This window comes from Phocoena phocoena, chromosome 6, assembly GCF_963924675.1.
Source record: "Phocoena phocoena chromosome 6, mPhoPho1.1, whole genome shotgun sequence".
NCBI lineage: Eukaryota > Metazoa > Chordata > Mammalia > Artiodactyla > Phocoenidae > Phocoena > Phocoena phocoena.
Genome location: NC_089224.1, coordinates 47,568,865 through 47,580,466, shown reverse-complemented (window position 1 = coordinate 47,580,466; position 11,602 = coordinate 47,568,865). Strand labels below are relative to the sequence as shown.

The following is an 11,602-nucleotide window of genomic DNA, read 5'->3' as shown; positions in this document are numbered from 1 at the left end:
GCTCATATGCCATGACGTGAAGAGGTAGAAAGATGCCCTGTGCAACAGCCCTGGGCAGAGAGAACCCAAAACAAGACTCCAGATCAGGCCCAAGGCACTCCCACCAGGATGCGGAGGCAATGAGAGAGTTAGGCTGAAATCTCCCCGAAGGTCGCAAAGAACACAGTCTGCTCTCTGTGTAGACAGCATGTGGGGTGAACACACGGACCTTCAGATTCAATCCCCCCAAAGTAAAGTTTATATTCTTTGGCACTTAATACTTGGCAAGGGTTAATCATAATGTCAATTAATACAATGATTAAATTAATAAAATACATCTGGATGGGAAAAAAACCCTCAGAGACCAGCTTTGATTCCATGAGCACAAGGTAAAGGACCCAAGAGGGGGAGACAGCAGAAGGAGGGTTAAGGGGACTAATTACCCAGTGATTAAATGTCATTTTCCTTGAGTCAAGTGATTCTCATTTTATTCAAGTGTGCTGGAAACGATGGTGAAGATTTCTTTTTTTTCATTTTGGGGAATTTTTTTTTTTTTTTTTTTTTTTGTCCAACGAATAACTCAATCATCTGCTTTTAAAAGTAGTCTGCAATTTCTAAATTACAGTCTTTAAAATTCAAGCTGACACTGTCAACTCCTGCTGGTTAGGATTTTCTGAATCACCTACAGAAAGACGGCTGCTCCGCCGAGAGCCTGTCTGGGAAACTGGCCTATATATTCTGTGCCCCAAAGCATCTGTTTCCTCAAAGATGTAGCCGGGAGGCTCAGGGTATGAAGCCAGGCACCTGCTCATTTCCTTAGGAGTAAAGCTGATGGTATATGTGGTCTGGCCCTCCATAGGGATATTCGCTTGGGGGCCAGACCAGGCGGGCTTACAGCTTTTGGTAGTGACGGGAGGGCAGGGCACATAGTGGGCTCGTGTGGTGGTCAGGTGGTCCAAGGGCTCCGTGGGAAGTTTCAGCTGCGGGATGGGCTTGACTGGCTTGGTCTTCACGCTGGCCCACTGCTTAAAGTCCTCTTTGGTCGTGGTGGAACTTTCAAAGCGGCCACCCTTCTTGACCGAGAGCACCGGTCGGTAGGACCGAGCTGGGGCACCCTTAGGGTACTTGTAGTGGGCCTGCACTGTCGTCAGAAGGTCCATCTTTTCTTCAGGAGCGACATAGGTGGCGGGAGCTTTGGAGAACATCTGGGGCGTTGGCCAAGCTTGGTACTTATCTCGAAATTCGCTGGTGTTAGAGAATGGCATGTCTAGCACACTAGGCCTGGCTGGAGGTTTCAAGCTCTTGGCTGGCTCCCCCATCAGGCCCCGGTATGACTCGTTGTGAGTGGTAAGGCTTTCAAAGGGGATTTCACAGGGTCTGAACTTCTCCGGCTCATACACATAGCGTTTCTCCATGGGGTGGGCCACGTAGCTCATCTTGTAGTCTGTCAGATCCTCCAGGGGGATGTTACAGAGCTTGAGTGCGGCCGGAGGCTTACAGCTCATGGTGTTCACCAGGCCCTTCGTGGAGTAGTCATCCTGGTGTGTGGTTCGGCTATCAAACTTGGTTGACGCTGGCCGGTAGCTGTGTGGCAGACGAAGCAGTTCTCGTCTTGGTTGCTTCCAGGGTAAATAATCAGCTGAAAATAAAGCAGAAGTGGTAATCACTCATAAATCCAGTCACTCAACCTGCATGTATTCCAAGAAGCCCCAAGCCACAAGCCAATCTCCAGTGAGATGTTCCCTGAGACAAAGAACAGAGCAGATCCCTGCTACCACCTCAACCAAGGGCTTGCTGTTCCAACTCTGTGGTATTTGAGGGCTACTGTGCAGAAGAGACAAATTTATAGGTGTCTCATCATACCCACAATGCTGCATGCAGGGATTTTAGAGGGTCCACAGCCATGGGAGGATACAGGGAATCGATTCCAACAGAGAAGTCCAACCACTGGTTTACCCTGATCCAAGAACAGTTCCACCCCTCTAAGGGGAAGGTGGCCTCTGTGAATGAGCAGAGAGTGACTCTGAAGGTGCATGCAGGGCAGTGAGACAGGGGATTCACAACCCACCACTGCTGGGCCACCAGCCAGACCTACCAGGCCTCCCTGGTCATCCGTGGAGTGACAGCCATTAAGTCCCTATAATCTACACAAATCAAATATGGCACTCCAAGGGAATACGGGCACTGTGTTGGCTAGCCAACTCTGAATCCACAGGGAATTCTCTTGCCTACAACTTGACAAAGAAAACAAAAGCAGCTTCCCAGGAGCCTTTGAGGTATATAGCCAACACCAGTGGAGTCCACAGGCACACTTTCTTTAAACAGCTTTACTGAGGTATAATTTGTGTGACATAAAATAAAACGTACCATCCTTCATACACAATTCAATAACTTCTACAGAGCTGTGCAACTATCTATAATCAAAATCTAGTTATACCGAGTCACCTTGCTGTACAGCAGAAATTAACACAACATTGTCAATCAACTATACCTCAATAAAAACATAAATTTAAAAAATGTATTTGTAAAACATTTCCATCAACCGAAAATATCAATCAAGCCCATCTGCGATCTTCATTCCCATCCTTGGGCAACCATTTATCAGTTCTTGGTCTCTATAAATGTGCCTTTTTCTGGACATTGCCTATAAACAGAATTGCACAATAGGTAGTGTTTTGCATTGGCTTCATTCACTAAGCACGTAATGGAGGTTTATCCCTGTCATAGCATATATCAGTTCACTCCTTTTTATTGCTGAATAGTACTAGAGTATATGGATATACCAAATTTTGTTTATCCATTCTTCAGTTGATGGGCATTCGAGTTGTTTTCACCTTTTGGCTATTATGAAAATCTCTGCTCTGAACATTGATAGACAAGTATTTGTGTGGCTATATCTTTTCATTTCTCTTACAAAGATACCAAGAAGCAGAATTGATAGGTTATATGTTAATCTATGTTTAACTTTTCAGGATACTGCAAACTCTTCCGAAGTGGGTGTGCCAGTTTACTTTCCTACCAGCAATGTATGAAGGTTCTCATTTCTCCACATCTTCAACACTTGTTATTGTGATTTGTTTTTTAATTATAGACATTCTGTAGTGGGTGTTTAGTGGTATCTCATCGTATTTTAATTTACATTTCCCTGATGACTAAAAATGTTGAGTATCTCTATATGTGCTTGTTAGCCATTCATGTGTCTTTTTTGGTAAAATGTCTACTCAAATCTTTTGCCCATTTTTTAAAACAGTTGTTTGTCTTATTTTTGAGTTATAAGAGTTATTTGCATATTCTAGATACAAGTCCAATAGCAGATATGTGATTTGTAAATATTTTTTCCCGGTCTATCACTTATCATTTCATTTTCTTGCTGGTATCTCTTGAAGCACACAGAGGTTTTGAATTTTCATCAAGTTCAGTTTTTTCCCTATGTCTTAGCCTAAAAGATTTAAAATTTTACCTTTTACATTTAGGTCTCTAACACTTTTTGAGTTAATTTTTTAGTATGGCGTGAAGTAAGGTCCACGCTCACTTTTCTGCATGTGGATATCTAATATGTCAGCATCATTTGTCAAAAAGACAAATTTTCAGCTCTTTTGGTTTGATTTTTACATATAAAATTTAGGATCACTTTGCCAATTTCTGCAACAACAAGAACAACAACAACAAGCCTGCGGGAATTTTGATAGGAGTAGCATTAAATCTATAAATAAATTTGGGTGGAACTGTATCTTAGCTGTATTGAATCTTCCAGCCTATGAACATGGACTCTTGCTACCTGTTTCCATATTATTTCTCTCGGCACTATCTTGTACTTTTCAGCGTACAAGTCTTACATTTATTTTTTTTAACTTATTACAAATATTTTATTCATTTTGAGGCTATAATGAAAACTGTCCCTTAATTTTGTTTTCAGATTTTCAATGCTAATATATATTTTTTCAATGCTAATTTTTATATATTGCTCTTCAACACTGACACACCGATGAATTCATTCTAGTAGGGTTTTTTTTGTGGATTCTTTAGGATTATCTTATCTGAGAATAAAGACAGATTTACTTCTTCCTTTCTAATCTAGATGCATTTATTTATTTGTTTTTCTTGCATTACTGCACTGGCTAGAACCTCAACTACAATGTTGAACAAAAGAGGTGAGAACTTCCATCCTAGCCATGTTCCCAATCTTAAGGGGAAAGCATTCAGTCTTTCCACATTAAGTATGATGTTAGCTGTAGGGGTTTTTGTGGAAGCACTTTATCAGGCTGAGGAAGTTTCCTTCTATTCCTAGTTTCTTGAGAGCTTTTATGGGTATCAGATCTTGTCAAATGCTTTATCTGTGGCTTTTAATCATGTAGGTTTGTCTTTTACCTTATTAATATAGTATATTACATTAATTGATTTACTGATGTTAAACCAATCTTGCATTCCTGGAATAAACCTCACAGCTTTATAATTATTGGTTCTGCAATTGTCTTTTAATTTAGAGAAAAGTATATATTTACCTACATAAGCAGTTTTATCAGTGCTCTTTATTCTTTGCATGGATTTGTGTTAACGTTCAGTATTATTTTCTTTTAGCCTGAAGGACTTCCTTTATTATTTCTTGCAAGGCAAGTCAGTGAGCTACAAATAAACTCAGTCTTTGTTTATCTGGGAATATATTTTCCCATCATTTTTTTAACATCTTTATTGGATTATAATTGCTTTACAATGCTGTGTTAGTGTCTGCTGTATAACAAAGTGAATCAGTTATACATATACATATGTCCCCATACCTCTTCCCTCTTGCGTCTCCCTCCCACCCTCCCTATCCCACCCCTCTAGGTGGTCACAAAGCACTGAGCTGATCTCCCTGTGCTATGCAGCTGCTTCCCACTAGCTAGTTATTTTACATTTGGTAGTATATATGTCCATGCCACTTTCTCACCTCATTTCCCATCATTTTCGAAGCATAATCTTTAATAGTTATAGAATTCTTGGTTGAGAGGATTTTTTTTCCTTTCAGTACTTTGAGTATGTCACACCACTGTTTCTGATGAGAAGTTAGTTAGTTATTGTTGTCATTTCCCCGTATGTGATGAGTTGTTTCTCTTTTGCTCTTTTCCAAATCTTTGGCTTTCAACAGTTTGACTGTTATGTGAATAGGGGTGGATCTCTTTGCATTTCTTCTCTATGGATTGTGCTTCTTGGATGGATGTGCAGATTAATATTTTTCATCAAACTTAACAGTTTTGACAATTAAATACTTTTCTGCCCCTTCTTCTTCTGGGCCTCCCATTATCTGTCTGTTGGTACACTTAATGGTATCTCACAAGTCTCTGAGTTCATTTTTCTCCATTTTTTCTCATTCTTCACATTGGATAATCTCTACTAAGATCTCCATTTTCATGGATTCTTTCTTCTGTCAGCTCAAATCCGCTATTAAGCACCTCTAATGAAGTTTTTTATTTTGATTATTGTCCTTCCAATTGCAGAGTTTTCATTCAATTATTTTTAGGATTTCCCTTTACAGTATTCTCTATTTGACTGGAAATTGTTGTTATATTCCCCTTTATTTCTTTAAACATGGTTTCCTGTTGTTCTTCGAACATATTTATAATAGCTACTTTGAAATATTTGTCTGCTAGGTCTAACATCTGGGCCTCTTCAGAGATAGTTTCTACTAACTGCTTTTTTCCTGGATCACACTTCCCTGTTTCTTTTTATGCCTCATCATTTTTTGTTAAAAACTCAACACTTTGGACAATATGCCTCAGCAACCCTGGATTCTGATCTTCCACCGGGAATAGTTTTTGCTGTTTGTTTAGTGACCTGCCTGCAGTAATTCTATAGAGACTTATCTCCCCTGCAATGTGCGGCCACTGATGTTTTTGCTGAGTTTTTTTCTTTTTAATTGATTTTATTTTTAAGCCTAGGTTCCTAAGAGCCACCCTCTATCAGCATAGTTTAGCAATCAGCCTGTGATTTACCAGAAGTTATACTTAATCACCTTAAGCCACTAAGGCTTTCACCATTTGCTAATGGATCCGTGTGTGGGTTGGAGAATATAGTCAAAGATCAGGCAATTAACAAGTCTTCCCCGGCTTTTATTTTCTGCTGGGCTGTCTCTTGTCTCCTCTGCACATGCACGAGGCATCATATTCAGCCAGGAAAGATGAGTAGATAACTAGACCCTTACTCTGATCTCTTGAGCCTGCACACTGCCTTGCCCATATGCATAGTCTTCCAGACCACCAGGAATATGTATGAGCTTATCAAGGCCTACTCTGTGTCTGTCTCATTCTCTGGATCTCTTTGGGAAATTTCTGACTCTTCTACTGGACTGTTGCTTGCTTCAAGTAGTACTGCAACCTCAGACTAACTGCAGAAGTTGTCTTCCCTGGTTACTTTGCCATTAATATCACAATTTTTTTATGGGAATGCCTGCGTACGTACTTTACTCCAATCAGCCCCCACTGGCAGCAGAGCTGCTGGCTTTCACAGCCCAGCCTGCCCAGGCAGAACCTACCACACAGATGGAACTTGGGGGAGGGGTGATGGAAGCAGCCCCAGGATAAAACACCACACACCCCCACTGTTCATGACAAGGTTTAGTAGTTTTTCCTGAATAAATGGTTCTCAATTTGTTGTATGCCTTTGGTTGATTTCCAGAGTCCTAAAATGATTGGTGTTTTACTATTTTGTTACTTTTTTGGGAAGAGAATTTGTCAGGCTCCTCACTCTACCGCTCTGTAAGGCCTGACATACCCCACCCCCCAGGCACACTCGTAAGCTTATTTTAGGCTAATAATACTACCAACTATTTATTTTAAATTGGCTTTATTTTAATTGAAAATCTAATCTTTCTCCAAGAGCCATTAATGGCTCTATCAGCATCTTGAAAGCATTAGGGGGCCTTAGAGGGAACCATCTCGCTGAATATAAGCCACATGTCTCCCCCTCAGACTTTAAGCCTCACTGAAATGGGGGCATCTACTTGTAGATGCCTACACACTGCCTCAAGGTGCATGGGGGTGGGCAGGACAGGGTTTCCTGGCCCTCTTCTGGGATGGATGAAGTGTTACGAAAACAGGTTCCTAAACTGAAAGTTGCCTCGCGATTTCTGATACCCAGCAATACAGCTGAGACCACATTATTACCTAACCTCCTAACTTCCTCCAGCCAGCATATATTACAAAAAACCTCCACAGGACCCTGAAAACCTCAGAATTCCACATGACAAACTATTCACATGCCTGAAAAGCCACCAGTAAAAGCCCTTCAGGGCCAGTGTCATGTGCATAATTGGCAAGAACCTCTTTAAAAGAGATTCCATTCAATAATGTGTCTTTAAAAAAAAAAAAAAAACTTAGCTAAACCTGAAGCTGAGTATCAACTAATTACACTCTCAGTCTTTCCAATTGCACAGCGTTTTGAAAATGTCAAAATTACAACCAAATGCTACTGGAGCATATATTACTGGTGGTTTTCTGGAGCCCGGTAAAGGTGCTGGCCATGAGAGTAGTAAGAGAAAACTTTGAATATTTTTCCTATGGAACCATAGTAAGCAGAGCATACAGACGTAAGATAGATGCACCCATTGAAACACATATATTTAATGACCTTGGTCTTTGATTTCTTTTTTCCCCTCCTTTGTAAGGAGAATCAATGTATGGCCACAAAACTATGAAGGCTGCTACGAAAAAGACTTATGAAAGCAAATTTCCACAAGAGAAACAAGTCATCAAACGAGTGATAAACCAAGAGATAAGGCAAGGATGTGGACCCTCAAAGATGCATGAGGTTGTGCCGGACCAACCAAAGGGCAGAGTAGATGTCATGGGTCTTCTCTAATCTTCACTCCTGCTCTTGGCCTGCACCCACAGAGTAACAGACCTGATGGGGATTTGTGCAAATCTAATGCCAAAAGGTGTCACCTGGAGTCCTTGTAAACGGTGATCCAGAACCCTTCGTTCATTTATTCCCTCGCTAAACACATCTTTGTTGCTGCGTCTCCTGTGCTAAAAACTGTAAGTGCGTGTTTGGCATTCAAGACCAAGTTTTGGAAGCCACTATACCACAGAGGAGTAATGGAAGAAATAAACCACTGAGAATATATGAAATGGCAAGTATTATTCAAAAAACTAGTAAGACACATAGGTTGCAAACTGACACCTATAGGTGAATTCTAATGACAAATACGTTCTCTTTGACTACAAACTGATTTGTCTCTTTTTAAACCTGAATTTCAGAGGAGAACTATGAAATCCACCCTCAAGTACATATGCAGCCAGAATAAAGCCAAAGGGTTGGGACTTCCCTGGTGGTACTGTGGTTAAGGATCTGCCTGCCAATGCAGGGGACACAGGCTCGATCCCTGGTCAGGGAAGATCCCACATGCCACAGAGCAACTAAGCCTGTGTGCCACAACTACTGAGCCTGTGCTCTAGAGCCAGCAAGCCACAACTACTGGAGCCCGTGCACCACAACTACTGAAGCCCACACACCTAGAGCCCGTGCCCCACGACAAGAGAAGCCACCGCAATGAGAAGCCCACACACTGCAACGAAGAGTAGCCCGCACTCACCGCAACTAGAGAAAGCCCATGTGCAGCAACAAAGACCCAACAGCCAAAAATTTAAATGAAAAAAAAAGAATCCGCCTGCCAATGAAGGGGACACGAGTTCAATCCCTGGGCCAGGAAGATCCCACATGCTGCAGAACAACTAAGCCCATGCACCACAACTACTGAGCCTGCGTGCCACAACTACTGAGCCCACATGCTGCAACTACTGAAGCTCGTGTGCCTAGAGCCTGTGCTCCACCACAAGAGAAACCACCGTGATGAGAATCCCGTGCACCCCAGCGAAGAGTAGCCCCCACTCACCGCAACTAGAGAAAGCCCACGCACAGCAACGAAGACCCAACACAGACAAAAGTAAACTAAAAAAAAAACAAAGGGTCTAAGCCTGCCTGGTTCAGAAGAGTCCTGTTGCTACTCCACTGGTATACATTCATTAAATATGTGTAAGTAGATAGCAGTTAACAGGTGCCAGAAGTTTAAGAAAAATAAAAGAGAAGAAAATAAGGTTTTCTCAGTCTTAACTTTCTCAGTAGGGAAAAGTCAGCCACGATTCAGTTTTAGCAGCGGAATACTATTCTCTGGTTTGCAGAGGGCAATTTGAGATGTAACTGTTTGGAGAAGGGGAGGAATATGGGAGAGCTGGAGGTAGGAGAGATTAAAACTTAAGTATTAGATTGTTTTGGGTTTTTTTTTTCTGTGTGTTGATTTTGAGAGGTGAGTATTTTGTGGGAGGAAGTGGGGGGACTTTCCTTAAAATAACACCACTAGGCTACTCCATCCTTGCCAACCCCCAAGGAAAGCAAGGAGCATTTCTCACCCCTAGACCTCTCCCTGCATGTAGGGCAAGGCGGGGAAGGAAAACTGAGCTGAGCAGGCAGTTGTTCTGAAGAATCTCTAACTATTCCAAGATGTGTAAATCCAGGCAGCCCACAGGGAGGATGTGGAAAGTAGAAGATGTAGTTGGATGAGCCCGACCAAGTCCCTGCCCCTCCCCCAGTGAAGGAAGTGCTCACTCCAGCTTTGTTTTTTCCTGGTTCTCAGCGTCCATTTTTGGCCCTCTTGTAAACACTGATTGAAAGGGGAGACAAATGAGCCCTGCAGAGGCCTGGGTGCCATCCCACCACATGCCTCGTTGTGTTGACCCCTTGGTAAAACATCTGCTATGGTGCCTGCTTTGTTGAGGGTAACAGGCAAAGAAAAAGATCCCTGCCCTCCAGGAGCTTGCAGTCTAGCCAAGGAGACAATGTTAAACAAAATTACAAAATGAATTACAAAACAAGCGAGTACAAGACACTCTTAGAGCACCTAACAGGGTGTGTTTGGTCTGGCATGAGGGAAGGTCTGGGACTCCCTCTGAAGGTGTGATCCTTCCGCCACTCACTGAAGGATGATGCTGGACAGGAGACAGGAGGACAGCTCTCTAAAGAGGGAAGAGCAGTGCAAAATGCCCTGAGACAGAAAAGAAACAGAGCAAAGGAACGGAAAGAAGTTCCTGTGGTCGGAGCAGAGGGGCTCAGGGAGAAGGAACCAAATCTGCAAGGAAGCAGAGGAGTTGGTAAAGGTGTGGGATTTTATCCTAAGAACCATAATAATTACTTAAGGAGTTTTAGGCAGAGGTCATGTGAGATTGCCATCTGCAAAAGCCCTCTCTGCTTCCATTCTGTGGATAATGGAGATGAGCTGACAAGGTCGGAGCGATGCTCAGGCACATGTCCAGGTGCAGACATGGAGAAGACAGGGTTCGGTTGCTGCTAGGAGGAAGCAACCGCAGGACAGAAGACAGAGGGAGTAAGAGACAGGCTGCAGAGATATAATGTGGAATAGGCTGTATGATGACAGGCACAGGCGGGGCTGATGCTGAGAAGGAAGGCTGAGGCATCAGTGGGCTGGAGATCCCAGTGAGGCCAAGGACTGTCAAGGTGGGTGTAAATAGGGCAGCAAGCCAGAAGGACCCGATGATGGAGGGCACGAAGGTGGAGCCATGCAGGGGTATGACGATATCCAGAATGTGGCTTGGCAGAAGGCAGCTACAGAAGAGTGGAAGAGGATGACACTGAAGGTAAGAAAGTAAAAGGACACACACACAAAAAAAAAAAAAAAAGAAAAAGTAAAAGCAGAGAAGCTCAGCCACATGCAGAATCTTCAAGAATAATAGATTTAGAGCTCCTGGAAGGGCTTCAGGAAGATTCCTACAACCCCGCAAGCCTCCCCACCTCCCCTCGGCTACGTGTTTGGCATGGCTAAGTAAAAGCCGTTATCATCACAATCACGTAGACACCCACAGACATGTGACAGGAACAGTTTAGCACAGACTTTCAAGGCAGCCACGTGCATCGCAAGCAGCAAAGTCAATGGTCACAAAGCGGGCCTCCATCCCCATGGTCTCAGCCCTGTGGCTCGTGCTCCACGCTGCCTGCGCTACCACACCCGCCACTCCACACCCTGTCTCTCCTACTAGACTGTAAAGTCAGGGGCAGGTCGTTATGCTTCCTTCACAGTTCCCAATACCATGCCTGGGATGCAGGAGGTGCTCAATGAGGAATGCAATCGTCCCATTAAAATGAAGTTCAAACCTGGCAAAACTCATTTATGAAGTTAAAAGTCAGCATAATGGTTCTATCCTGGGTGGAAATGGTAACTGGAAGGGAGTATCAATGCCATAGGTCTTGATCTGCATCCTGTTTCCAGGTGTATTTACTCAAAATTCACTGGTCTGTATCATTATGTATTTGTGCATTTTTTCTGTATGTTACGTTTTCATAATTTTTTTAATGAACCAGTCCATCAGTCAGTGATGGAACTCAACTAAACTTAAACTTGAAATGCTTCCCTCATATAGGATGGGAACGGCAAGCTGAGGCAGGGGTTGGCAGATATCTTCTGTAAGCGGCCAGATATTAAATGTGTTAGCCCTCGCATGCCATACGGTCTCTGTCTCAGCCCCTCAGCTTTGCTGCTGTAGCACAAACGTAGCCATAGATAGCAGAGAAACCAGATGGGTGTGGCTGTGTTCCAGCAAAACATAGCCATGATACTGAACTTTGAATTTCACTTACTATT

General features: G+C 42.9%; 1 protein-coding gene across 1 annotated transcript in view; it reads right to left on the bottom strand.

Annotated features, from left to right (window-relative positions):
- Nucleotides 1-512: 512 nt before the first annotated feature.
- SAXO1 (stabilizer of axonemal microtubules 1) overlaps nt 513-11,602 on the bottom strand; it is a 30,910-nt gene continuing 19,820 nt past the window's right edge. The window contains exon 3 of the mRNA XM_065879570.1: nt 513-1,618. Coding sequence (XP_065735642.1) covers nt 615-1,618 — 1,004 coding nt within the window. The 3' untranslated portion in view covers nt 513-614. The remainder of the gene's footprint in view (nt 1,619-11,602) is intronic.